Source organism: Sceloporus occidentalis, unplaced genomic scaffold (assembly GCF_023333645.1).
Source record: "Sceloporus occidentalis isolate IW3139 unplaced genomic scaffold, rSceOcc1.0.p SCAF_64, whole genome shotgun sequence".
Lineage (NCBI taxonomy): Eukaryota > Metazoa > Chordata > Lepidosauria > Squamata > Phrynosomatidae > Sceloporus > Sceloporus occidentalis.
This window is the reverse complement of record NW_028317044.1, coordinates 353,335-380,346: the sequence shown is the minus strand read 5'-3', so window position 1 is coordinate 380,346 and position 27,012 is coordinate 353,335. Positions and strand designations below refer to the sequence as shown.

General features: G+C 49.8%; 1 protein-coding gene across 5 annotated transcripts in view; it reads left to right on the top strand.

Annotated features, from left to right (window-relative positions):
• LOC149287024 (AP-2 complex subunit beta) overlaps window positions 1-26,262 on the top strand; it is a 39,065-nt gene extending 12,803 nt beyond the window's left edge. For 4 of the 5 annotated variants that reach the window (XM_089493484.1, XM_089493483.1, XM_089493487.1 and 1 more), the window contains 16 exons: window positions 973-1,194; window positions 1,432-1,552; window positions 1,884-1,979; window positions 3,300-3,415; window positions 4,002-4,167; window positions 7,233-7,331; window positions 9,889-10,148; window positions 10,347-10,539; window positions 13,008-13,049; window positions 14,416-14,562; window positions 15,054-15,199; window positions 15,341-15,470; window positions 17,550-17,634; window positions 18,078-18,164; window positions 23,457-23,611; window positions 24,212-26,262. In XM_089493484.1, coding sequence (XP_089349610.1) covers window positions 973-1,194; window positions 1,432-1,552; window positions 1,884-1,979; window positions 3,300-3,415; window positions 4,002-4,167; window positions 7,233-7,331; window positions 9,889-10,148; window positions 10,347-10,539; window positions 13,008-13,049; window positions 14,416-14,562; window positions 15,054-15,199; window positions 15,341-15,470; window positions 17,550-17,634; window positions 18,078-18,164; window positions 23,457-23,611; window positions 24,212-24,286 — 2,140 coding nt within the window. In that variant the 3' untranslated portion in view covers window positions 24,287-26,262. The remainder of the gene's footprint in view (window positions 1-972; window positions 1,195-1,431; window positions 1,553-1,883; window positions 1,980-3,299; window positions 3,416-4,001; window positions 4,168-7,232; window positions 7,332-9,888; window positions 10,149-10,346; window positions 10,540-13,007; window positions 13,050-14,415; window positions 14,563-15,053; window positions 15,200-15,340; window positions 15,471-17,549; window positions 17,635-18,077; window positions 18,165-23,456; window positions 23,612-24,211) is intronic. The other variant, XM_089493485.1, reaches the window with a different exon arrangement.
• The last annotated feature ends 750 nt before the right edge of the window (window positions 26,263-27,012 follow it).

The following is a 27,012-nucleotide window of genomic DNA, read 5'->3' as shown; positions in this document are numbered from 1 at the left end:
CTAAGGCATCCGGGTTCAGAAAACAAAACCATGGAACGAGTGATGCCTTAGGCAGCCAGTTCCTCAGTTGTGGCCTCCTCTTCTTTAGTTCAAAACATCTGATATTGTCATATTTATTAGCTCCATTTATATCCCCCCCAGTTGCCTCCAAAGAATTACAATTTGCTCTGCATGCATTGCTATCCCCTCTCTCACAACAGTCTTGTGAGGTGGGTCAGGTTGAAGGTGTGAGTAAATGGAGCCAATCCAGCGGGATTTATGGCTCAACTGGGATTAGAAATTGGATCCGTGGGAATGCTTTCTGGGATTTCAGAGAAACTGTTTCCCAATTAGGATTAGACGAACACTGGAACATCCAAACCCAAGCCAGGTTTCGAAGCTGCCCTGGCACCAGAGGTTTAGCAGTGATGGGGATGCTTCTCCTTCCTCTTCCTCTTTTAGATAAAGATTCCCATAATCCCACAGCAGCTGTGGCAGGTGGGGAATTCTGAGAAATGGAATCCCTTAAACTCTGGTCTGAACCCACTTTTGTTGAAAGCAATGTAATTCTGAGCTTCCGTTCAGTAGGGCAGTGAATCCACGCCTGGATTTACTTCAGGCTTGAAAGGAGGACTCCGCTGTGCTGAACCTTATTTCCCAAACAACTTCAGCACCTTGTACAGCGTCTTTAAATCTATGGGACAAACGTGAATGGGTTCACTTTTCCACTGACGTAGGTGCCACTGGCCTCCACTGATTCCAACTTCTAAATGCTGGCAGCAGGGCATTCCCATCTTGGATACCTCTTTGGAAAACAACAGCCCCACTGGTCAGGTTTTGAGGTTCCATTTCCAAAGGTTACAGGCTAAGCCTTGGTTCCTGAACTCCATCCCAGGAGGGTTTTGGGGAGGAAAGGAGCCATCCCTGAATGTCCTCCTCCCGGTCTTTCTCTGCCCGTCTCTCTTCCTCTGCCCCCCTTCCGCCCTCCGGCAGCATCTGCGAGCGGGTGACCCCCCGCCTCTCGCACGCCAACTCCGCCGTGGTGCTTTCGGCCGTCAAGGTGCTGATGAAGTTCCTGGAGCTCCTGCCCAAGGATTCGGACTACTACACCATGCTGCTGAAGAAGCTGGCCCCTCCTTTGGTCACTCTGCTGTCCGGAGAGCCAGAGGTCCAGTACGTGGCCCTCAGGAACATCAACCTCATCGTGCAGAAAAGGTCAGCGGGATACAAGTTCTCTTGCTAACCAAAAGTCTGGGGGAACTCTTTCTTCTTCCTACCTTCCTTCCTTCCTTTCTTTCTTTGGACTATATCAGTCCATATTTAAAATTCACAATTTAAAACAAGCAAATATACCCTATGCCTCCAAGCGCACCCCAGAGCTTTATACTGCCCCCAAATACCTCTTTTCCTCTGCAGTCTTTCTCAACATGTTCCCTGCCTTCCTTTCCCCAGGCCAGAAATCCTGAAGCAAGAGATCAAGGTCTTCTTTGTGAAGTACAATGACCCGATCTACGTCAAGCTGGAGAAGCTGGACATCATGATCCGCCTGGCCTCTCAGGCCAACATTGCCCAGGTCAGCGGACCCCCAAAACACTCCTCTTCCCTTTCCTGAGTGTCTTCTGGGGAAGGACAGACATGGGAAGCAGCAAGAAAGCACAACCTATATATCTCCACATCCCTCTCCCTAAGACTCCAGAGCTTGGGGATTCCCCAACTTGTTTTGAAATCTGAAATGCCTTTCCCAAAAGTCAGTCACACAAGCAGTAAGAGCTTTGACAAAAGGGATGGAGCCAAGTCTTTGGCCCCAACCACCCCAAGCAACTCCTATAGGAGAAGAGAGTATGAATGTCACTGCAACCAATTTAACTCATTGCTTGTTTTCTTTGTTCCCTGTCCTGGCCCAGGTTCTGGCTGAGCTCAAAGAGTACGCCACCGAGGTGGACGTGGACTTTGTCCGCAAGGCTGTGCGCGCCATCGGGCGATGCGCCATCAAAGTTGAGGTCAGGAACGCCTTTTGCCGCTGCTCTCACCAACCGGCAAAGGGTCAGACTGTCCCGATCTTTGAAGAGCGTCCCAAACTGCTCCGTGCACCTTTGGGACCTGCCTTCTCTCCCAGGCTAAATTTACAACTCTGAATGTACCCCCTGCACCTTTTTGCAGACACCCTTCCCCATAAAATTGGTTCTCCAGGTTCCAGTGGGATTTGCTGCTTTTATCCTTTTTCCAGCTGAGAAGCCCCGCAGCGGTGTTTGTACTGGGAGGAAAAGCAAGGCGGGGAGGCTATTAATGGGGACCAGGTGGTGTCTGAATAGCCATGCTTCCCTGTGGCTTCCTGCTGCGCTCCATTGCAAGGGCTCTTCAGGGCCCTGGGAGAACAGAGAGGCTGCAGCCCTCTTCCTGGATGCCGTTCTGTTTTCCTGAGCTGAAGTTCATACTTGTGCTGAAAATAAACCTCCCTTTTAGGACAGACGTGGGCAGAATTGTGCCCACCTACACATATGTCCCCCCATGCCATTGTGGCGGAGTGGTTGGAATGTTGGACAAGGGACATTGGGAAACCATGGTTCGAATCCCTGCTTAGCCTTTGAAGCTTACTGGGTGACTTTGGGCAAGTCCCACTCTCTCAGCCTTGGAGAAAAGTGGCGGTAGCTGCATCAGCAACCAAGAGGCGGTGGCGTTAGTGGAGACGTTGGCTTCCTAGGGGAACAGCAGGGTGGCACTTGCTGAGGAGACACATTAGTGCACCTACCTTCTGGGTGAAGGGGAAGGCCCATTGCATGCATCAGTTAATTGCATGGATTAATATGTCATTGCGCGTGTGAGAGAGAAAACAGACAGCAGGCCTTTGCCACTTTGCTCCTGGGACCCTCTTCCTTGATTGAATCAAAGATGGTTAGCCCACTTTTCTGGATGGGCCACCCCATCACAGGAGTAGGGAGTCAGCGCTCGCAGGGTTAAAGCCTAGAGTGGGAACTGCAAATCCCGATAGCCCTGGTCAGGAATGCTGGGTGTTGCTGTTCAGCTGCCTCTGATTCTCCACCTAAAGCTATGGGCAGAGTTTGGAAGAAAGTGAAGTTTCCCAGCCAAGACCTAATATCATAGCTCAGCATCCATCAGGGTTTCCTTCCTCACCTGTGGTGGTGTTACAAACCTGCTGTGGAAGATTTTTCAAACCTCTTGAGGAGGTATTTGAGGTGCATGGGAGAGGGGCAGTTGGGAGATTGTGGGCTGGACCCTGATGGGTGATGGACCCGGTGGAGAGTGCCCTCAGCTGCTGACCTGAAGGCTCTTCTTCTTCTTCTTTTCCTTTGGTGGGTCAGCAATCTGCAGAGCGCTGTGTCAGCACCCTCCTGGACCTCATCCAGACCAAGGTCAACTACGTCGTCCAGGAGGCCATTGTGGTCATCCGAGACATCTTCCGCAAATACCCCAACAAGTAAGTGGCATCGCTAAAGCAAGAAGAGGCCAAAGGGTCTCCTAGCCGTGGCTTTCAGGGCCTGGGGGACAGTACCTTCTTCCCCTCCCGCAGACACAGAAATGTCTTCCTTTGGGGCATTTCAGATGGAGGGTCCCTCTGGCCATTCACAGGAGTTGAAATCCACCAATATCTGTAGGGCCAAAGCTTCCCCTGGTCCTTGGACTGATCAGGGGAGAACCTATAGCACCTGTAGGATTTAAGTCCCAGTGTGTTGGATAGGAGGCACCGTGTTTGTGCCCCTTGGCTACAGCTCTCTTTCTTTCCTGGAGACTCGCTGCAGACAAGTTGCCAGTAGCTTGTGGACCATCTTTTGGATTAGTACTAGTCTGAGGAGCAGAGCGCCAGGGAGGGAATTGTAGTCCAGCCTGGTCCCTACATGGAGGGTGACAAGTACAGACCAGAAGAAGGAAAGATGAGACCTGGCAGCCCTTTAGTAGTGAGAGGAGAAGACAGAGTTGAGTGTTAGCTTCACTACTAGACTGTTCAAAGCAACAGGCCAGGCAGGTAGGGCCACCTCTGTGAGCGCCATTGTTTTGGTCCCAAGGTACGAGAGCATCATTGCCACCCTGTGTGAGAACCTGGACTCTCTGGATGAGCCTGATGCCCGGGCGGCCATGATCTGGATTGTGGGCGAGTACGCCGAGAGGATCGACAACGCGGACGAGCTTCTGGAGAGCTTCCTGGAGGGATTCCACGATGAGAGCACTCAGGTAACCCCCCTTTCTGCTTCTTTTCCTTTCCCTCCTTTCTGGGTGTACCTTCATGGTTACTTTTCCTCTTTGTTAACTCAAACAGAGGCTGGATGGCCATCTGTCAAAGAGGAGGCTTAGATGGAGAGTTCCTGCATAGCAGAATAAAGGGGTAGGACTGGATCAGGGCCCTTCCTTCTAGGGGTCTCTTCCAACTCTAGGATTCTATGAGTTGGGGTTTCTGTAACAGAGGAATGAGAGCTTGGAACAATTCCCTTTTGGGTCTCCCAGCTTCCAGAATCCCCCAGTCCAGGGGGGATTCTGGGAGTTGGAGTCCAAAACCATTCCAAGCTATGCCAAGAACTGTTTTCCAGACAGAGGGTCTGGCCCCCCGTGTGCCGGCGGGGGCACCCCAAGGCCTGTCCGCCCGCGGGGGGCACGCTGTCAGCAGGAGGACCGCCATGAAGGGGGCCCAGCACCGCCAGGGAGGGCTCTGCTGCAGGGCTGAGCGGGAAGGGAGTCTCCGGAGGCCTATAGTGCCACTGCTTGCCTGGCAAACCGGGGCTGGAGGTTTTGTGTGTGTGAGAGGGAGAGAGTCCTCGGTGGAGGAAGGAAGGGAAAGGCAGCAGCAGCAGGAGGAAGCAGCCTCCTGCCGCGTGGTTGTTGTTGGGTGCCTCCTCTGTTTCCAACTTATGGCCACCTTGAGGCAAAACTATCATGGGGCTTTCAGGTCCAAAACACACTTTGCAGCCGCTTTAACTGCCCTGGCTCAAGGCTAAGGAATTCTGGGCATTGAAGAGCAGGAAGGCAGAGAAAAAACGAAGGAGAAAGAGGAAAGAAGAAGAGAAAGGCAGGAGAGGAGGAGGAGGAGGAGGAGGAGGAAGCCTCCCGCCACGTGGTTTTGGTTGTTGTTGTTGTGTAACTCGTTTTCCAACCTATGGCCACCTTGAGGTGAAGGATTTATTTGATTTGCCATTCATTTCCCCTGATTCTGTGAGACTGATTTGATTTCCCAAGAGAGCAAGAACCCAGTGGGTTTCCAGGGCCAAGCTGGGATTTTCTGGCCATGTGGGAATTCAAACTCCCGGGCTCCCACTCCATCTCTTCCTTACAGACAGGGCTACTGTTGTTGTTGTTTGTGAACTGTTTCCTATGTGGGGCACAAGGTTTGTTCAAATGGGTGTGTGTGTGTGTGTGTTATTGTGGCCCCTTTTGAAGCTGAGAGAATGTGCCTTGCAAAGAAACCCAGGGATTGGGGTGTGGGTGTGTTATTGTGGCCCCTTTTGAAGCTAGGAACTACAGTTCCCAGCATTCCCTAGCAGCAAGCCAGGGCAGTTAAAGCAATCTCAAACTGGATTATTTCTGCAGTATGTTTTGGGCCTTAGAGGGGATTTTTTTGCCTTTGCCATTGCCTTCCCCTGAGGCTGAGAGAGTGTGATTTCTCCAAGAGGGAACCCAGTGGGATTTTATGGCTATGTGGGGATTCAAACTGCCAGGCTCTGCATCCCTCTTCATCTCTCTTTCGGAGGCAGAGAGGGTTGTTGTTGTTGTGTACCTGCAAGTCATTTCTGACAATGGCAGCTCTAAGGTGAACCTATCATGGAGTTTCCTTGGCCAAGTTTTTCATGATCCTTCCTAAGGCTGAGAGAGTGTGGCTTGCCCAAGATCACGGGCTTCAAACTCTGGTCTCCAGGCACACTACTCAAACCACTGAACCATGCTGCCTCTCTGTATCTTCTGTGCTTTTAAAATGCTTCTTGTTGTGTGCCTGCAAGCCCTTTCCAATTTATATCTATCTATAGATATGTATATATCTCTGGGTGGATGTGCGTGTGTGTGAGAGAGAGTGTTATATATACCGTAAATAGATGTGTTGGTGTATATATGTGTATGTGTAGCATATATATATATATATGTATATAGATGGGTGTGGATGTATGCATGTGTGTTTCAGTGTATGTATATGTGTGGGTCGGCAGAAATGTGTGAGCGTGTGTGTGTGTATATAGGGCAGACTGCTGCACTAAGTCCAAGGGGGAGCTGTAAAGGGCTGTTGTGTGCCTTCCAAGTCCTTTCTGAGCTATGTGTCAAGCATATTCTGGGGGTTTTCTTGGCCCTGTTCTTTAGGGGAGTTTTGCCCTTGCTGCCATCCCTTGAGACTGAGACCAAGCAGGGATGGCTCCTTTTTAGCATCCTCTATTCTAGATTGTAGAAACAATCCAATTTTTCAGTGCTGTAGTTCCATCCTCTGGAGTCCTGGGATTTGTCGTTTTACTTCAGCCTTCTCTGCCAAAGAACTACCAATCCCAGGATTCTGTAGGATGGAGCCATGACAGTTAAAGGGGTCTCAAACAACATTACTTCTACAGTGTAGCTGCAGCCTAGATTAGAGCCACTGAATCAGTGGAACCTTATTTGTGATGGATTCAGTGATGGAGGGAGTGCGTTTTCCTTAGTTGGGAATGAGCCACAGGAATTTATTTATTTGTATGTGGCTTTTCTGTCCAGGAGGCTGTCCAAAAGATCCTCCATTTTGAGCAGGATCGTGGTTGTTTCTGACTTGTTGCAATCCAAGGCTTTTCTTCTTTTTGCTATGGCCATCATCTGAGGCTGAGAGCATGTGACTGGCCTCTATTTTTGAGTGCTTTAAAGTCTTTCCCAACTTAGGGCGACTCTAAGTTTCTTCAGAGGAAGTTTGCTGAAGGCTGAAAGAGCATGACTTGTGTGCGTGGTGCCTTCAAGTTGCTTCCAACTTATGGGGACCCTAAGGAGAAAGTATTATGGGGTTTTCCTGGCAAGGTTCATCAGAGAGAGGTTTGCTACTACTAGCCTCAGGCTGAGAGAGTGTGCCTTGGGTTTTTCCCTGGAAGTCCCACCCCCAGAGGGCAGGTGTCCCTCCCTTGGAAGGTGGAAGCCATGCTTCCAGAGGGAGGAAGTCCCACCCCTGGCACCCAGTGCCACCCGGTGAAGAGATACCTCTGAGTTTGGGCACTCAGTTTCAAAAAGGGCAGCAGGAGCCTGCCAGCACCGCAGGGCTAGCGTAAATGGTCTTGGCAATCCTCTTTCTCTCTCTCACTTCATCTCAGGTGCAGCTGACCTTACTGACCGCCATCGTGAAACTGTTTTTGAAAAAGCCATCCGAAACACAGGAGCTGGTCCAGCAGGTGCTGAGTCTTGCCACACAGGTGGGTTGTGAGTTGTCAGAGGGAGCGCTGATATGCCCCTTCCTTCCCCGACTTTATTCTTGTTTAACTGTATGCCCCTTTTCTGGAAAAATGTCAAATTAGTTGCAGAGGCTTTAGGATTGTTGAGTTTAAGTTGTTCTGGGTTCCTGAGGATGGTGATGCTAGCAGGCCGTGAAGCCAAAGCCAAAGTTCCTTTTGGGGACTACATCTCCCAGTCAGCATGGCTTGTCATTTTGTAATCCAGAGAAGTAGCTTTTCCAAATGGTTCATGAACCTCACATTTGGCTAAACATGTTGCTTGGTGTGGAAAGTGTTGCTGCACGGCTGGTTTAATATAAAGTGTGTGTGTGTGTGTATATATATACACACATACACACACTCCATTCTTCACCCCAGGATGGCTTGCAAAGCCTTCAGGCCTGCAATTTAAAAATATTTGCCCCCCAAGTTTTCTCTCTCTCTCTCTCTCTCTCTCTTTGCCTTCCTTCCACCATTCTGAGCCTTGAGTTTTGCAGCATCTATAAAAGAAGTCTCAAGCATGCCCTGCGCATGAGATTAAATGTGTCAGGCTTTCAGCATTTGGTGCTGGTTGCAAGCTGAGCTGTTGACGGAGCCATAAAACACAGTCTTACAAATTGGAGGAGGATTGTTTGTCCCTCCAGATGTTGCTGGCTTGCAAGTCCCAGCATTCCTGGTCAGCTAGACCAGTAGGGAAGGATGCTGGGAATTACCATCCAGGAACCCCACAGTTCCCAAAACCCTGTTATCAAATACAGTATTCCAACACATGACCAGTTGCATAAGAGGCTTTTAAAAAAGGGATTATAAAGCTATTATAAAGCTATTAGGGTGGAATCTCTCCTCGCAGGAGCCCTATCTCCCGTTCCCAGATGCCGCTCTGAGGTTCGTGGCCATTTCTTTCCTGGTCGTTGTGGGGATTCTCAGACCAGTGATTGTTGTATTAAGTTGCAACGATTGCGCATCTCATCCAGTCGCGTGAGCAGATGGATGGTTTTCGAAACAGAGAATTGGTCCTGGAAGCAACAAATGTGCCACAACTGCAGAGCACTACATTTTGGGATATCCATTTGGGGACCTGTGCCACTTTATTGCGGCTCAGTGGTGCAGAATCCATATGGTGGGTTAATCATGGTACTTTGCAACCATTATCTGACTGCAACTCCCATCCACCCTTGCTGTTATGGGAATGCTAGGGGTTTGCTTCAAGATCTGGAGGGTGACAGGGTTCCCCTCTCCTGACTTTATAGACAGTTAGAGCAAATTTCCTCTTCTGCAAGCTTCAAGGTGTGACTATTCCCCTTGAAAAGAGGCTGCCAAGGTGTAATGACTGGGCCCTATAGTCATTTGGGGACTTCTCCAGAACCTCAAAGGGTTAATCTAGGGGGAGGTACATGCTAATGAGCTGTGACATCATAGCTGATGTAAGGTCTAACTGACCAATCAGAGCGTAGGACCGGGAGATTCAAGAGCATTCCATGGGAAACCTTTACAAGGCCCTTGGGGGCCATGTGGGTCTTTGTCTCTCCCTCCCTCCTCTTGGGGGAAACCAGATGCTTTCTTGGTTCTCTGGGCAGCTGGGGAGCCCTCTCAGGAATGCAGGTGGAGTTGGTAAGAAGCCAGCTCCCTGCATCTAAGAACTCAACACGGACTGCAAATCCCATCACTGTGTGAGTAGCTAGGGAGTGTGTTAGTCAGTGCGTTTAGGTTTTTGTTATGTTTATCCAATAGCTTGCCTGAAATGAACTCTTTGTAACTATGCTTTCTATACCTGTGCAAGGCAAGGAAGCCTTGCATGAGTGATGTCTTCCTATCCTATGCTATTTCTTTAAAATGAACATCTTTCTTTAAAAGTATCTGCCGTCTCTCTCTCTGCTCCTGGACATATGCCTTTTAGCTCGGTTGCTGACACTGATTGCTTAAACTAGATCTCTCCCTAGCAACTCTCAGTGTGTGCTTAGGGAACGTAGTGCATTAAAATTCACTGAGTGGTGGCAGCGAGATATAGGACCTCAAGGGGTCTCATTCAGCTCAGCAGGGAGTGGGAATGGAGACCTAGGAGACCCTAGAAGGGAGGTTTAAGGGACTCCCTGGGAGTAAGAGCCACGCACAGGGCTGATTGCCCCCAGGGATCACCACATGGTTGGCAGCGGTGGTTTTCGGACTTTTGGAAGCATTGCTTGCTAGGCAAGGGTGTTTTCCGCTTTGGGAGCTATAGTTTCAGCTAGGTACTTTGAAGAAAGTTTGGATTCTTGGACTCTTTCTCTCTGTTTTTCTCACTCTCTTCATCTTTTCCTGCCTGGGGCGGGAAAAGGGCACTCTGTGCTGGGTTTCTTCTCTTTCTGTCTCTCTCTCTCTTTTATCTGCCTGGGCCCAATGTGCTCTTTAACATTTTTAAAACCAAGACTAGACTTTTCGGCACTTCTGTTTCACACATATACCACATTTTTTGGCAATCCTTGTGGCCCCTGGAGAGTGCTATGCCAGAACCACCACCACCCCAACCTTATGGGGTTTTCTCATGCTACTTTCCCTCCAGGATTCGGACAACCCGGACCTGCGGGACCGTGGCTACATCTACTGGCGCCTCCTCTCCACGGACCCGGTCACGGCCAAGGAAGTGGTCTTGTCTGAGAAGCCCCTGATCTCCGAGGAGACCGACCTGATTGAGCCCACTTTGCTGGACGAACTCATCTGTCATATCGGCTCGCTGGCCTCCGTCTACCACAAGCCGCCCAACGCTTTCGTGGAGGGCAGCCACGGGATCCACCGCAAGCACCTGCCCATCCACCACGGCAGGTGAGTCACCCTGGGAGCCACCCTCTTCTGGCACAAAGACTTCGCTCTGGTTGCTGGTCCCAGCCGTGGGGACTTGGTGGGTCGATGCTAAGGCAAGTCCCAAAGCGGCTTACGCTGTATGTTAAAAGGAAATAGCTAAAACAGTCTGCAATGTCTCCATCTCTGAACAACGCTCCTGAGTCTCCTCTCCTCCTGCAGCACCGACGCAGGAGACAGCCCCGTTGGGGCCACGGCCACCACAAACCTGGAGCAGCCGCAGGTGATCCCCTCCCAGGGAGACCTCCTGGGCGACCTCCTGAACCTGGACCTTGGCCCACCAGTGAACGTGCCCCAAGTGTCTTCCATGCAGATGGGGGCCGTGGACCTGCTTGGCGGAGGGCTGGACAGCCTGGTGAGCAAACCTTCATCATCTCTTTTCCTGCAGCCGGATGGGCTTGAACACTATATCCCTCTCTCGGTCCATTTCTGAACCCTTGAGGCCAGTGGATGCTTGAGGTTTCCATTTCAGTGGGGCTGGGGAATCCATTCTAGGCTTTAACTCAGCTCTCAAGGAGCTGCTTAAGGTGCTGGAGCCTGGCTCTGAATAGAGTTGACATCTTATTTGTTTATTGGATTGAGACCATGCTGTTCTCCCTAAAGAGTTCCCTTCATGCTAGCCAAAACTTGGAGCAGATTTCTTAGACAGCACAGGCTTCATATCAGTGGGTCATGGCTCTTATTTCTTTTCTGGGTTGGTTCTATGATGGATCTTCAAAAAGAGGCTAGACCACTCTTTTTGGGTTGATCTTGATGGCTTCTGGGAGGAGCCCCTTCCCAATCTGTGCGCCTTCCCAAGCGGGAAGTTTTCTTGCTAGGTACCTGTACCTTTACGCCAGCGGCCACAGAGCCCTGGGCAACAGGCTTGACTTCTCTCCCAATTGTGTGAAGATCTGGGGCAGTGGAATTGTGTTGTTTTGTGTGTGTCAGTGAGAGAAAGTGCCCACACTAACATGGGAGCCAAGGCGCCTGGCATTTTGTTCCTTTCAAGGCTGGCTTCCCCACCCGTGGCTCTTTTTGGCGGAGGAGCTGATGAAAGCCGATAAAAACATCTGGCCCTATTATGTGGAATTATTCAGGAGCTGTTTAGATGCTGATTTACATAAGAGGCCTGCTGGCCTGCCTTTCCCAGCGCTCATTTCCTCCCCCTTCCCTGCGTTTCTCATCCCGATCCCCATGCACCCGATGCGGCTGGCAGCGAGGCTAGCCGGGTTTCCTCTTTTCCCTTATTAGCGCTGCCCTTTCTCCGCTTGGCACTGTGCCCTCCTGGCACAAGAGGCTATAAATCACTTGGCAGCAATGACTCCCCGTGATTACTTCTCCGTGGAGAAACCGTAAACCCTGAGCGCTCCGATGTTTCTTTTCTTCCCCTTCTAAAAACATCGCCTTCCCTTACTAAACTGAAAGAGCAAACGGTCCTTATCTATTCCCCCTTGCCATTTGGATCAGTTCCCCACAGATATGGATGTCCCAAATAATTCAATTGCGGAGTGAACTCGAACTCTGATCTCCCAAAGTCCTAGCCCAGCTTAAACACCTGCCTCTCGGCCTTCAGTTCCTTCAGTCCCAAGAGTCCAGATTCTCAAAACGAAGATGATTTTGACACCCAGACAGCCGGATCTTCTGACTGCATTTATGTATTTAAATACCCCATCCCTCCCTGCGATTTTAACCTTTGGGAAGACAAAGAATTTTATGTGCCCCTGGGAACTGGAAATGTTACGTGGCTGAAATCCTCGCGTCCACCTCTGTTGTTAAAACCGCCGCCGCTCTGGAGAAAAAGAGTCAATTCCTTATCGGTTTAGATTTCCAAGCCCCAAGGCTTTGTGGAGAGCGGACATTGATTTTCCATCCCCGCGCGTAATTGCTCCGTGTCTCTTGATACTCGCACACCGACCGGCGATGATTTTATTCCGAACGCTCTCCATGCTGCTGGAGCAGAGTTTAAATGCTGTGTGAGGAGACCCCAGCTTTTTGTGGGGTGCGTGTGTGTGCCATCCCATCATGGATGTTTTTTGGTACATCTTGCAAGTAAGGTGTGGCCGGGCACCAGATTTGAAAGAGGTCTTGGGCACTGGAGCAGCCATGGTGGGTTCCTTTTTCCCTGGCCCATGGTTGGTACCGGGGGCTGATGGTGTACCTTCTTCTCCCTCTCCTTCCTCTTACTGCCACCCCATAGTGGAGGCTGGGTCGTGGGAGGGTGCACACAGCGCAGCCCAAATGGTCAGCAGTGGCAAATGATTTAAATGGAAGGTTGCCCACTGGAGGCAGGATGGGCAGCACAAGCAGTGGCCCATCCGAACGCACCCCTTGCTGCTCTTCAATGGCCGCAGCATCATGTACACATCCCTAAACTGAAACCCAGATAAGGTTTGTGAACCCTGGTAAACCAGTATGGACTCTGGGTCTTCCATGGGGTAATAGGCTGGTTATGAAGATGCTTAGGATCTCTTGGGATGGGACCAGAAGCGCTCAGCCTTTGGGTACAGTGGCCTGGGAATGCCAGCTTTCTTCCGGATTATCTGGCAGGTTTAAGGGTATGTAGAGTGTGTATCATTCTGCTTTTCCATCCGTCGCCCGGTGGCCTCATGGTGGGTTTTGAGCTTCACGGTGCTCTCTGTCTTTCTCCTCGCTGCCCTGCTCTGCCACTGGTGAATGGAGGAGACGTCAGGTATCATGGCATCTCCGCCCGAGGGCCGCGCACTCTTTGGTACCTGGTTCCTGACCACCTTGCTGAACCGAATTCTTCCTTTCTCTCCCCCTCACTCCCCGACCCCACTCTCCCCTTCGTCTGTCCGTCTCTCTGCTCCTTCTCTCTTGCAGCTTGGCAGTGATCTTGGCGGGGGAATTGGTGGCAGCCCTGCAGTAAGTGCCCTCCTTTCATTTTAAGAAGTTTGTCTGTTTAAATATGATTCTCTGTGGCCCTCTCCCTGTCCATCCCTTTTCCAGCGCATAGAGCTGAGAGGGAACAAGTCTGCATGCTCTTCAGACAGGGTTCTCAAAACCGTCCAAGCCATTCAGTTGCATTGGAGATGGGTAAGGGCCGGTCCTGCTCATCCCTTGGCTGTTGGGCAAATGTGGCCCAGTAATTGCATTACAAGAAATTAGCTGTCGGAAGCTGGTGACAGCCACATTGAGAGTTTTCTCCTTCCATTCAGACTAGTGCATTAACAGCCTCTCTCTGCCAACGCAGCAGAGAAACAGAGAAAGCAAGAGGAAAAAGGAAAAGAGAGCTGTCTTTAACTTCTAAAGTTCACATGGAGGTAGCCAAGATGATAGCTGTGCTACTAACTGGATAATGGTCTCTTTAAGCTGAGCACCAGCATGGTGTAATGGCTTTGAGCATTATTAGAGTAGGACTCTAGTGACCAGGGTTCAAATCCCTGCTCAGCCATGGAAACCCAACACCTTGGGACAAGTCACACTCTCTCAGCCTCTGAAGAGGGCAGTGTGTCAAACCCTCCCAGAATAAATCTGGCCAAGGAAATCCCATGATAGGGTTACCTTAGTTGGAAATGTGTTCAATGTATGCAACAGCAACAACTTGAGTTGCTGCCCAGATGGTTGAATGACAATTGCGAGAGGATCGAAATGTATTCAAGGCCTAGCGTGAGGTCCAGGGCCAGTCCTGCCAGGAGGCAAAAGGTGGCAACCACTTTGGGTGACGGGTGCTTGGGTGGCAGCTGTTCCTCTTGGGTCCCCCTGGCCTTTCCCTTCTTCTGGGGCACAGAGGTGGCATTCTACAGGCAGAACACACAACCTCTCCTGCTCACCTGAACCAGCTTGCTACCCTCCTGGTTTGGTGGAGGATGCTACTGCATTGCCTGCCTTCTAGTAGTAAGCTCCATCTACTAGTTGGCTTTTGCAAATACTTGCAAATACTAGAAAGTAGGCATCATCTGGTCTTGTACAGAGTTTCAAGAGGTTTAAGCAAGCAGCCCTCCTTTATTCCCGTTCCCACTCCTAAAAACGCAAACCACTTTGAGAAGGCAGGAGGACCATTTTAGTGGCTGCTCTGTGATGATCAAGGTGACGGAAGAGGTGATTACAGGAGATTAAGCCACCCAGCATGCAAATGGCTTATTTAACGCTCTTGATAATTCAGCAAGACGCCAGGAAAGAGCCTTTAAATTATTCAGGATGTTGCCAGAGTTCGCATTTTTTTTGGAAGAAACCTGTCACTGTGCATAAAACCTTCAAGCGTTTTGTCTTTCCGTTTTCCTCCTTCCAGGTGGGGCAAACCTTCATCCCCTCCTCGGTGCCTGCAACCTTTGCCCCCTCGCCCACTCCGGCCGTGGTCAGCAGTGGACTCAATGACCTCTTTGAGCTCTCCTCCGGCATCGGCATGGCGCCCGGAGGCTTCGTGGCTCCCAAATCGGTAGGCGACGGCATGCTGCCATTTCCCCCTTCCGAGGGGGCTTCCGTTTCCATTGGAGCCAGGTCTCAGCCACTGGATTTGTTTTCACACCACATTCCCACTTGGGTTCGCCATGAACATCCTGGGAGTTATTGATCACTTGACCGATTAAGTTTAAGGTACATCCTGCTTTTCTCCCATCATGAGACCCAAAGCAGATCTCTATTTGAGTTGGTTGTGGACTGAGAAATTCCCTGGCCATCTGCCTTTTGGGGGTTTGTATCCTGCATCCGTCTTTCAGTGGTCCTAGGCAACACTTCTTCCAAAAGAAAATGGGGTTGGAAGGGAGGATTTCTGGGTCCAGGTTTGCTTTCCCTCACTGTTCCCACACAAGAGAAGCAAAGAAAAGGCAGAGTGATAGGAAATCTGGCCCACCATCCCAAACCACTTTCTTCTCCCAATGCAGCCTCCGTCGTGCCCTGACTCCCTTTTCTTGGACCCCTTCCTTCCAGGTCTGGCTGCCGGCCGTGAAGGCCAAGGGGCTGGAGATCTCGGGGACCTTCAGCCACCGTCAAGGGCACATCTACATGGACATGAGCTTCACCAACAAGGCCCTGCAGCACATGAGCGACTTCGCCATCCAGTTCAACAAGAACAGGTAAGATGATGTCTCATGTGGGGAACCAAGAAGGTGGACTTGTTTGTCCCCAAATGCTCCTGTTGGGAGGCTCAGGCCCTGTGAAGTTTCTTGGGCCTCTTTGCTTAATTTTCCCCTCTTACCCTGCCTCTCTACCCCCAGCTTTGGCGTCATCCCCAGCACCCCCCTGGCCATCCACACACCCTTGATGCCAAACCAGAGCATCGACGTCTCTCTGCCCCTCAACACTTTGGGGCCAGTGATGAAGATGGAGCCCCTCAACAACCTTCAGGTGGGGGAACCTTGTGGCTGATTTTGGGATGGGGAGAGGGGTGGAAGAAAAGGACGTTTTGGATGTGCCAGAGGTTGGCTGAGATGGTCTGTTGGAGGGAATAGTGCCAAATTTGGGAGAACAAGCCTTCCTCTGGACGGTCCTCACAGCTGTGTTCCCAAAGGCTGTCCCAAAATCTAGGCAGCTGTCTTGGTCTGTGTCAGTGAGGAGCTTTGCATGTTTGCCTTCCATTCTCAGAAGCTGAAATGCCTCCTCACCCCCCAAGGCATTGCTTCTAGTGGCAAGCAGTTTAAACTTGGATGGTTATTTTTGGTTCCGCTAAAAATACCTTAGTTGTTGCCAATCCCAGCATATTTTAATTTTAAGCCTTTCCTGCCAGGGACTAAATGTTTGAACCTTTTAGGGCGAAGGAATCCTGTAGAAAGGTTGGGAAACTAGAAAACACTGGTCTCGTGAGATACAGCCATCTGGGGTTGCTCCCAGTGCCCACTTGTGCCCTAAAGTGCTAGGCTGTTCCTCTGCAAGTGGTACATAGTTTATTATGTGTGGGCACACAGGTGATTAACCCAGGACCTCGCATCAGAAGCTTGCTGGTCAGCATCATTGCCATGTCATTTCTCCCCAAACATGGTCGGGGTTTGCCACTCAGAAAGTGTCCCAAATCATATACTTTGTAGTGGACATCTGTCATCACAGCTTGTCAAATCCTGTCTGATCTTGGAAGCTAAGCAGAGTCAGCCCTGCAGTATTTGGATGGGAGACCCACCAGGGAAACTGCCGGAGGAGGGCTTGTATTGTGGTCGACGGTGGTGTGTGGCTTGGTTTATTTAATACATGTTTGCTGAAATCTCCTTTGCACATGGCTGGAATTTGCACCTTTGTTAAAAGAGAGCGGCACGCAAGCCAGGCCCTTGCTTGGACTAGTGAGAAATCATTTGGATATGGTTTGGGGGGAAAGGGGTGTGCAAAGGGAACAGCGTTTTCCGTGTGGCTCCTCTGCAGAAAATACACACACACACACACACACACACACAGCCCGCATCTGATTTTGTGCCAAATAGCCTCCTAATTGTGCAGTTTTCAAAGCCATTCGCACAGCATGAAGAAAATGGCTTAAACTCCTGGTGGCTTTCTTTGAGGATGCAAGGAATGGAGAATTGCTTCCCTCGTTGACAATCTGGCTGATGCTTCCAATTTACTTTGTGCCTATGCAAAGTGGACTTGCGGGCCTTGGTGAGATTCAGGCGATCTCCTCCTCCTCCTCTTCCTCCTCCTCCTCCTCTTTGCCGTCCACTTTGGCCGAGGCGCCAAGGAGAGCCCCAGGTGCGCTGCTTTCCATTCCGTTTGGCGGCAGACAAAAGCCCCACGCTTGGAGTGGCCACAAAGGAGTGAGTCATTTGGCCGCTCCGTCTCCATCTTGCACTTAAGCCCCGAATTGCTTTTCAGGATGATTGGAAGGGCAGCGTCTCACTCCTCCTTGCCCCTCAACCCTTTTATATTTTTAAGTATCTGATCCTTAGAGCACTGCTTCCCGCTGTGTGCGCTCCTGCAGCGTACCAAGAGCTGTGTACCAAAAACCTCTGGTTGCCAAATTTGAACGCCCACCTCCTTTTCCAGAAAGCCTGAGGCCAAAGAGGGTACAAATTCCCCGTCATTTATCTGTCCATCCATCCATCCATCCATCCATCCATCCATCCATCCATCTTGTCTATCATCCTGTCTTTCGTTTTGCATGAGTTCTGAGGATTACATTCCAATTAAAAACCAAAAGAAACCCCCAACAACTCTGTTAGCACAGAAGTTAAAAAGAATTGAACGGTTGTATTAAAATGCAAAGTTAAAATAATTTGAAGCCCATTTAAAACTTTATTGGTTTGTAGTGCATCTTCTGAGTATCTCCCTTTGGTCTGGCGCAGGTGTTTTCATGCCAGCAGTCAGGCATGCTGGGAGTCGCAGTCCAACAGCATCCAGAAGGCTGTTCTTTATGGTTTGTCTTCTTGCTTATGGTTGATATGATGATGCCTTTGTCTCCCGAGAGCTAAGTTTTCTCTGTTTCTCTCTCGTTCGGTTTTGGGGCAGGTGGCTGTGAAGAATAACATTGACGTCTTCTACTTCAGCTGCCTCATCCCTCTCAATGTGCTTTTCGTAGAGGATGGGAAGATGGGTGAGTTGCAGGCCATTCATTCCGTTTCAACATGTAAAAGTGGTTGCAGTGTCTTCCGCTAAACTGTTTCTGGTTGAGGGTGAAAGGAGACCAGTTAGGAAGGTGGGACAGACCACAAGGCAGAGGATAGGCTCAGTATTTTGCTGGCTGAGGCCAAGGCCAAGATGGCACCCATGATCCTTTTGCTGGCTGGGCTCTTCATTGAGTTGGATTCAAAAGGTAAGTAACAATAGTGTTGGGCAGAGATTCCCATGTTAGTATCTGGAATGCATTGGAGGTCTCCCATTCAAGGACTAGCCAGGGCTGACCCTGTTTAGATGCGATCTGGTGCCTTACAGTATTTAAGTGTTGGCAGCCTTTGTGTGGCCAGATGACCAGGTCTCCAAAATTAGGCTGAACGGAGACGTCTGGATATTCACGCTTGCCTTTCCCCGTCTCTGCAGAACGCCAGGTCTTCCTTGCGACGTGGAAAGACATCCCCAATGAAAATGAGCTCCAGTTCCAAATCAAAGAGTGTCACCTGAATGCCGGTGAGTACAAAAACTGAAGTGACCTAAGCAGCCTCTGGGTTGAGGCACAGGTTCAGTCTCTCTATAATTTCAAGATTTGAAATGTTGCAAAGTACAAACATAAATTCTTTTCACATGCAAACATAAAACCATCATATTTTCCATAGCATACACTTCCATACATTTACAATCTCTTCTCTAGTTTATAGCCTTCTGTAGCCTCTTCACTTTCTTTCCCATCATCTCCTTTTCTCCTTCCTTTTTTCCCCTTCTTCTTTCTTCTTCTCTCTCCCATCTTCAATCTTTCCTCTTTCCCTCCTCCCTTCTTTAAACCTATCATTTTCCTCCTCTTTATCCTCTCTCCTCCTCTTCCTCTTCTCAGTCTATCCACCTTCCCAAACCTTCATCCAACGTACTTTAACCTTCAAACTTTCTTTGTCTTCTTCCCTTACCTCCTTACCTACCTACATCTACCAAACATCCACCCAACTCCTTTCCCGGCAAGCGTTCTCTGAAGATGCCAAAGCCACAGATGCTGGCAAAACGTCAGGAAGAAGCTCTTCTAGAACATGGCCACATAGCCCCAAAACCCCACAGAAAACTGTGGCTTCAATCATTCATCTGCTTCATGGCCATCTATCTTTTCTCTCCCTAATGGGAGACCGTCTCCTCCCAAACCGCCGCGGCTTCTCTTTGCTGCCGGAGGAGACATTTTCCTGTTCTCGCCTGAGATACTGTAACCTCCATCTTGTCCTGACAAGCCTGATCTCACAACACACACAAGCGACAAGAAGAAGGGAAGGAGGAGGGAAAGGGAAAGGCTGCTGCCGCTCAAGCAACCTCTCTTAACTCCTGGGGCTCCAGAGGCAGGGAAGCCGGGAAGAAACGGCAATCTTGTTTATCAGGCCTGACCCAGTTTTCTCCAGCGCTTGGCAAGCGGAGGGAGGCTAGCGGGTTCGTACACGCGTGCGGATGCACTTTGCACGCTCTCAAAGACCCCCTACACGCACACAAGCACACGCACACACATCACACTTCTGTAGCTTTTTTTCTTGCAAGGGACCTCTTATCTGAAAAAGATGGCTGCATTTCAAAGACCGAAGGGTTAGATATTCCAAAGTGTGCAATGACTTAGACCTGGGTAAGGGATGCTCACAAGCGCGTGAGTGTGAGCATGTTTGTGGCAGAGCTAGAATAACAAAACCAGAGAGCTGGAAGGGACCCCAAGGGAGCATCTAATGACATACAATTAAAGCCCTCTTGAAAGACACTAGTTTAAAGACCTCCAAAGATGGAAAGTCCCACTTTCCTGTTCCAAGGTAGGGATCTGCCATTATGCTTCATGGTGGATTCTGTCTCATGCTGGACACAGAAACTGGTGTTGTTTCGGTTTTATTCCCGGGGGAAAGAATCAGGTTTCTAAAGGCTATGAGGATCGGTCTGAAAGCGCATGAGTGCTGAACAGTGCAACAAAACCATGGAAAACTCTCAACTGTTCAAGGAAGCAATAGTGTTACAGAAGAAGAGGCATTGACTCCAAAACCCATTCAGTATGCGTTTGGGGACCGATGGGAGTGGGAGTCCAGCAACATCTGGATGGGGAAATGATTCCCACCCCTGCTCTTGCAGAATAGCATTAGAGTCCTGGGGCAGATTTTGGCACCCTTCTTTGGGGAGATAGTCCTTTTAGCGACTGTCAGATTGCAACCTAGATGTCTTTCGCACACAAGCCAGCGTTGTTTGCTAAGGCTGCCAAATGCCTTTGCGCCCCCCTTCTGGATGCTGCTGCGTCTCTTAGTGAAAGGCAGTCGCTCACTTGAGTTTAGTGTGGATTTTCTTAACCCCCAGGAGGATATATTTACTTACATGGTTTCCAGTGGCTTACAGTGGTTCCCAACCTTTTCGTTCTCCAGATGTTTTGGACTTCAGTTTCCATAACTCTTGACTTACTGACCAAGCCGGCTGGGGCTTCTGGGAACTGGTGTCCAAAATCCCTGGAGGACCAAAAGGTTGGGAACCACTGAGGTTTTATTTTTATGATGCTGGGAGATGTTTGATCAGTTGATCATAATAAACCTATTCTGTTCTATAATGCTGGGATCTGTAGTCCAGCATCATCTGGAGAAAGGAGCACAGGGTTCTCACGCTTGCTCCAGAATCTGCAAAATGGCGGAACTGGTGGCGCAGATTCCTAGGAAGCGTTCAAACTGAGCTTTTTTTCTGTTTGGAGGACCAAATTAGATTTCTGCGACTTAAAGTTCTTGGGTCTCTCTCTCTATAAATTCCTCCTCCCACCCATGTCCCTTCTGTCTTTTGTTGGAGAGCCTTCCAGGGCATAATTATTGCCTCCTTCTCTTCAATCTGCCCCCAAAGACACACACGCAGAGAAGGCAGCTTGGCGCTTCCGAAGTGGGCAGGCCGCGCCGCGGGGATCCCTGGAGCCAAGGCCGCAAGGCGCCCGGTGCAACCGACACCCCGCGCTTCGCCTCGCTGCCTTTTGCTCTTGGGTTGATCGATAATTGCAACCCTGCCTGCTTTTCCCTGTTCCTCCCACCTCCGTTGTCAATGGCAAGGTAACCCTCCGAGGATGACTAAGGCGCACAAATACACAGAAAAAGAGCCGCAAGCCGAACAATTAAGTCCGCGAGAGCAAGGCAAGGCCTTTCTCGCTGGCACATGTCGGGAGAACATCGCTGTGCCAGGGGCGAGGGCGGGCAGCAGAGCTATTTAAAGCAGCGGAGAATGGCAGCAGCAGAGGTGGGTGGGTGGGAGGCTTTCGCCGCCTTCCCTTGGAGGCTTTGGAGCGCCTTTCCTTTGGCAAAAGGGGAAAGGCAGAGAGGTCAGCGCCCCGTTGTGCCATCCCCAACTCTTGTCTGGAAAAGCTGGGAAGGAAAAGAGTCGGCTGCCTAGGTCAGGGCTTCTCAAATTATCTGAGCCAACCTGAATCCCAGCTTTGAATGAAGGGCAGAATATAAATATAAATATAATCCTAGTAACAATAGTAATAATGTGCTCTGATTGACCAGCAGGTTCCTGCTTGCCCCATATGCCAGGTTCTGGTACCCAGAGTCATTGGAGTGGGCCCTTGGTATCTGCTAGGGTTTGGTTCCAGGATCCCCAGTGGATACTAAAATCCACGGATGCTCAAGCCCCATTATATGCAATGCATTATTATTATTATTATTATTATTATTATTATTATTATTATTACAATGGGCCTTTGGTATCCACTGGGGTTTGGTTCCAGGAACCCCAGTGGATACCAAAGTCAAAATACAATTGGGTATTATTATTATTATTATTATAGTGGGCCCTTGGTATCTGCTAGGGTTTGGTTCCAGGACCCCTCTGGATACCAAAATCCATGGATGCTCAAGTCCCATTAAATACAATTGGATATTATTATTATTATTATTATTATTACTACTACTACAGTGGGCCCTTGGTATCTGTTAAGGTTTGGTTCCAGGACCCCCAGTGGATACCAAAATCCATGGATGCTCAAGTCCCGTTAAATACAATGGGTTGTTGTTGTTGTTGTTGTTGTTGTTGTTGTTGTTGTTGTAGGTCCTTGGTATCTGTTAGGGTTTGGTTCCAGGATTCCCCATGGAGACCTTAATCTGTGGATGTTCACATCCCAATAAATACAATGGGTTGTTTCTATTACTACTGTTGTTGTTGGTATCTGCTGGGGTTTGCTTCTAGGATCCTCAGTGGATACCAAAATCCATGGATGCTCAAGTCCCATTAAATACAATGGGGAATTATTATTATTGTTGTTGTTGTTGTTACATTGGGCCCTTGGTATCCATTGTGGTTTACTTGCAGGACACCCCCTTGTCCATTACCAAAATCCATGGGTACACAAGGCCCATGATATACAGTGGGGTAGTAAAATAGCATCCCTTATATAAAATGGCAAAAATCAAGGTTTGTTAGAGTTTGTTGTTGTTGTCACTGCTGTGGTTTGTAATATTTACAAGGCCTGGATGGTTCAGTCCATGGATACAGAATCCGTGGATGCAGAGGACCAGTGGTCAGGACGGGGCGAAGGTCCGAATGGCCGTGGTCCATCTCCCACTCCCAAACTTTGTCCCCTGGGCTGGCTCTGCAAGCGAGGATGGAGGATGCCCGCTTCCCAAAGTCATGCGGTGCCAGCCTTTTTGTCGGATGCGCCGGTGGCGCTGTTGCCTAGCAACTCTGCTCCTTCCCATCAAAAGGAAAGGAGATGCCATCGGCCTTGGCATGGGGGGGGATGCCCACCGTCTCCTTGACCGAATGGACGAAAGGCAGGGGGTCCCTCTCTCTCCATCTCCCCCTTCATTGGGTGGTTTCAAAGAGACATCTGAGGCTGGGGATAGAGAAAAGACCTTTGCAAATACACACACACACACACACACACACACACACTATTATCAGTCTGATAAATTCATTTATTCTCAATGGCCAGCAGTTTTACATTGTTGTGATATAGTTGAATAAAGCCACTAAAGTACATGGGTTTCTGGTAGAATCTGGATCCTGGAGGGATATTGGAAAGATATTGGAAAGAGGTAACAAAATGATTGGAAGCAGACCTTTATATCAATAGAATATCAGACATTTCAGCTTCCGCCTTCATCAGTGATTGGATAGATAGATGATAGATAGATAGATAGATAGATAGATAGATAGATAGATAGATAGATAGATAGACCTTCCCTGCTTTTTCCTCCTCCTTTTGTTGACCTTGTGAGATCAATACTTGCAAAGGCCGTGGTCTTGGATCCCATTTAATTAATGGCTGAGTCAAAGGAGGCTTTCATCTGATTAGTTTAATGGATTCAGATCCGAAGCAGCAGGACTGAAGGCTGACCTGGGTCGGCCAGAATACATTTGCTGAACTAGACTGAATTAGCCACAGTAGTCCTTTGGTTTTTATCATTTCTGAAGCGTAGCCAGAAAGCAGATGTTCAACCCTCGGCCGCTGGGATTTAAAAACAGCAACAACTACCTTGCGTTATACGATTTGTGGGGTGTTTCTGGCCCGTCCCCCAGAAAAGAAATCCATTGTTTTGCATGGTTTCAGAGATGTCCAAAGGGATGTTTCTGGGTGCAGACCGATTAAAGTGAAATCAAAGCAAATCAAAGTCCGGATACAGCCCAGAACTGTCTTCAAGGGCAGCCCCACACAAAGCTTGGAGGCAGGCGTAACTTTTTGGACTACGGACCCTACTGGCCAGGCATGGCCAAAGTCCAGGGACTGTCCAGCAATGCTTGGCCAGCCGGTCCGTAGTCTCCATGATCTAACAGGTTTCCTCTCCTTCCCGACAGACACTGTGTCCAGCAAGCTGCAAAACAACAACGTCTACACCATCGCCAAGAGGAATGTGGAAGGCCAGGACATGCTCTACCAGTCCCTGAAGCTGACCAACGGGATCTGGATCCTGGCCGAGCTGCGCATTCAGCCGGGGAACCCCAACTACACGGTAAGGACCCCATAGTGAAGGAGAAAGGGGGTTTTGGTGGGTACCTGCAAATGGCCAGGGTCTCCCCTGTTGGGTCAGTGGGCTCCTTCTTTGACCGGACGCTCCCTTTGAGAGACAGCCGGAGGAAGGAGCCGTTCTCACTGACTGTCGACACTCACCGTTTAATAACCGCAAGTTCCTAGTGTTGTTTCGTCTGCATCTGAAGCTTTGTCCCGTCCTAAAGGACGCACAAAAATAGAACCACAATGCCAGATCAGAGGAGCGTTAGCCTGTTTGTTGCGTCACCCTCCATATGGGCTCTGTGTGTGTATTGTTTAAAAGGAAACAAATCAGGGATTAGGAAAGTTCCCTTTTTGTGTGTGTGTTCCTGCAACCACTAGATGCTCCCAACAAGCGCAGCCAGTAAAGATAAATACATTACTTGTTGGGGGTCTTGTGCCCCTAGCCCTAGTGAATATGGAGGAACAAGTGCACTATTTTGCAAAGGGGAGACTGAAAGGAGATAAGGAGGAGTCTGTTTGCAATTGCTGACTCCTCTGCCAAAAAACACATCCCTCCCTTGAAACCAAATCCCCTTCTCCCCTTATTTCTCTCCCGCAGCTCTCCCTGAAATGCCGGGCTCCAGAGGTCTCCCAGTACGTCTACCAGGTCTACGACGGCATTTTGAAGAACTGACCCCTTGGAGCTGCCGCCTCCACGGCCGCCGCCGCCATCACCACTGCGCCACGCGGCGCAAACTGGGGCAGGGGCCAGTGCTCCTCTGCCGCCATCTTGTTGGTGCAGGCTGAGGCCTCTCTCTGTCTCTCTCTCTTTCTCTTACTCTCCACGCGGGAAAGGCCGCTCCGTCTTGTGTCCGAGGCGAAACCGAGGTAGCGAATAGTCGTGTCCACGTTCCGGTAACAGTAGTGTGTTTATTTTGGGGGGGGACCCTCCCGTTTGATACTCCTAGCCTCCGTGAGAAGTTTGTAACCACTCCGCATTGCCTGTCATTCTCTCTCATTCTCTCCTTCCACCCCAATCCTTTTCATGGTCTTTGTGCCACGGTGAGCTTGTCTTGGTCTGTCCCTCTCCATCTCGTGCCAACGCTTTGCGTTTTCTAAACCACTCTAGGCCTGCTGTTGCTCTGTTCTTACGCGCATCGGAAGGACACTGCTGCGCAAGTGTGTGTAACCCACAATACACAGACACACTCCTTTTCTGCCCTGGAGGAAGAAAACCCACACTCACAAACACATATATACACACATATGGACTGCAAAGGTCATGTTTTAAACAACGCCAGGTATTCATGGGCTCCTCCTGGGTTTTCTATTTGGTCTTTCCTTTTGGCTTAAAGTCAACCTTACCTACCAAAAAATGCCACCGAGGCTAAAAAAACCCACCTGGCTGCAAACATTTCAGACCTTTTTCAACCAAAGCAGCGTCGAACGATTGGGAAGGAGATGGGGTTATTGTTGGTTGGGCGGGAGAGCCATGCCAGCCCAGTCTGGAGTGCACCAGGGTCTGCCACGAATGCAACAACTGTTTTGAGTGGCATTTCCTTGGTGCCACAGTATACAGATGGACAAAAGTGGCACCTGGTTGGGATAGTAGGGGGGTGATGGTTTCAGAGGTCCAAGCAGCCGGTCTCCAACTTTGCCCACTTTTTCCACCTCTCTCCTGGGAAGCTTCCCTTGCCAACAGATGACCCACCTGAGTTTTGGCCCCATTGGGGTCAGGGCTCCATCCATCCCCTGACCATGTGGCCTCCCTCAGGTACGCTACTCTAGCTGCTTTAAAGGAGACTGGTATCATAGGTGAGGTTGAAGCAACCTGTCCAAGCCATGGGCAACCAAAGGTGAGCCCATTTCTAAGGCAGTGGATGATGGCCTCCCTCCCTCCCTTCCTTCCTCTCAGATCTCCTTGCCTAGTGCTGCTTTCCTCCTTGGGCTGCCTCCTTTTCTCTTTAATGCTGTGCAGGTCCTCTGAGCGCATGCAGAGTTGAAGCCATGCATCCCTTCCTCTTTGTGCTGCCTGTTGCCCAGATCGAGCCAGGGTTTAAAGCAGGGTTTCATGGCCGGATCGGAGGTTCCTGGTTCAAAAGGGTGCTTCTCTTTGATGCGTTTTTGGAGGTAACCTGGAGGAGGATGCTAGTAATGCCTCCCTTGCGCCCCTTCCTCCATCTTGTCTGTATCCAGGTGGTTTAAGAATTCAAACCAGAGGTGCCAAAGGGTTGCTCTTCACCTGTCGGACTGCAATTCCCATTGTCTCTTGCCATTGGCAAGATGGGAGTTGCACTCCTGCAGCCACTTTCAGACTCCTCTGAGTCCCCTTCCATGGAGATTTATGGGGAAAGGCTCTTCTGTCCCCCGAAGGGATGGTTTTGGGGTTGCCCCACCGGCGTCCCAAAAGGAGTGAATCAAAATGGCGGGAAGCGTTGGGCTCCCCGTGCGAGTCCCTACCGGTCAGGTGGTGTGTCTTTCGTCTGCATGCGGTCAAGTGTAATGTGAGGGGAGGGAGGAGGGCTTCCATTGCACGGTTTTTAGTTCTCTTTTTTTACGCTCGCGGTCGTCATCATTCCATCCTTCGGAGCCATTCGACTTTGGGGTCGGGGAGGGGAAAAACGAAGCTTTGCCTTGTATCCGTCAATAAATGTGATTTACACAGAAAAACAGTGTCCCTTCTGTCTCCTTCAGCCCTTTGGGGCAGAATGAACCCAAGGTAGGATTTAGGGTTTCTTGGGGGGAAAGGGTCCCACTTTAGGCTTAGCAATGGACGGTGGAGAAAATGGAAAGAAGGGAGGGAGGGATCGATGAATAGAGGGATCGATAGATAGAGGGATCTATGGAAGTAAGGATGGACAAAACAAGACCCAAAGCAAGCGTGTAGTGGTCTGAATGTAGAACATAGACAAGAGGTGCATTGAAAAGGAACTGAGCTGTAGCAAAGTCCCACTCTTTCAGCCTCTGAAGAAGGCAAGGGCAAACCCTCTCCGAACAAATCTTTCAGAGAAAACCCTACACAAAGGTTTGGATTCAACTTGAAGCCACATAAAAAGTTAAGAGCGACTGTAGTGTAATGGTTTGATGGTTGAGTTTTGGGAGACCAGGGTTCGAATCCTTGGAAAACCCTCTGGGTGCCATCGGGCGAGTCATGCGTTCAGAGGAAGGGTGAGCAAACTGCCCCAGAGACTTGAGACTTTGGTCCACATTTAGTCCAAGGTTCAAGAAGTGGAGATGCCCACATGGTGCCATCAGGCAAGGATGCAAATTGTTTGATTGTGCGTTCAGTGCGCAATTTGCTAAGAGGATGCCATGACACAACCACTGCATTGCTCCAAGAAAACAAAGTGGCACTACGTCTCGCACACCAAGGAAAACGCAAAAGGTTGATCCAGTTTGTTCATCTACAGCAGCCGAACT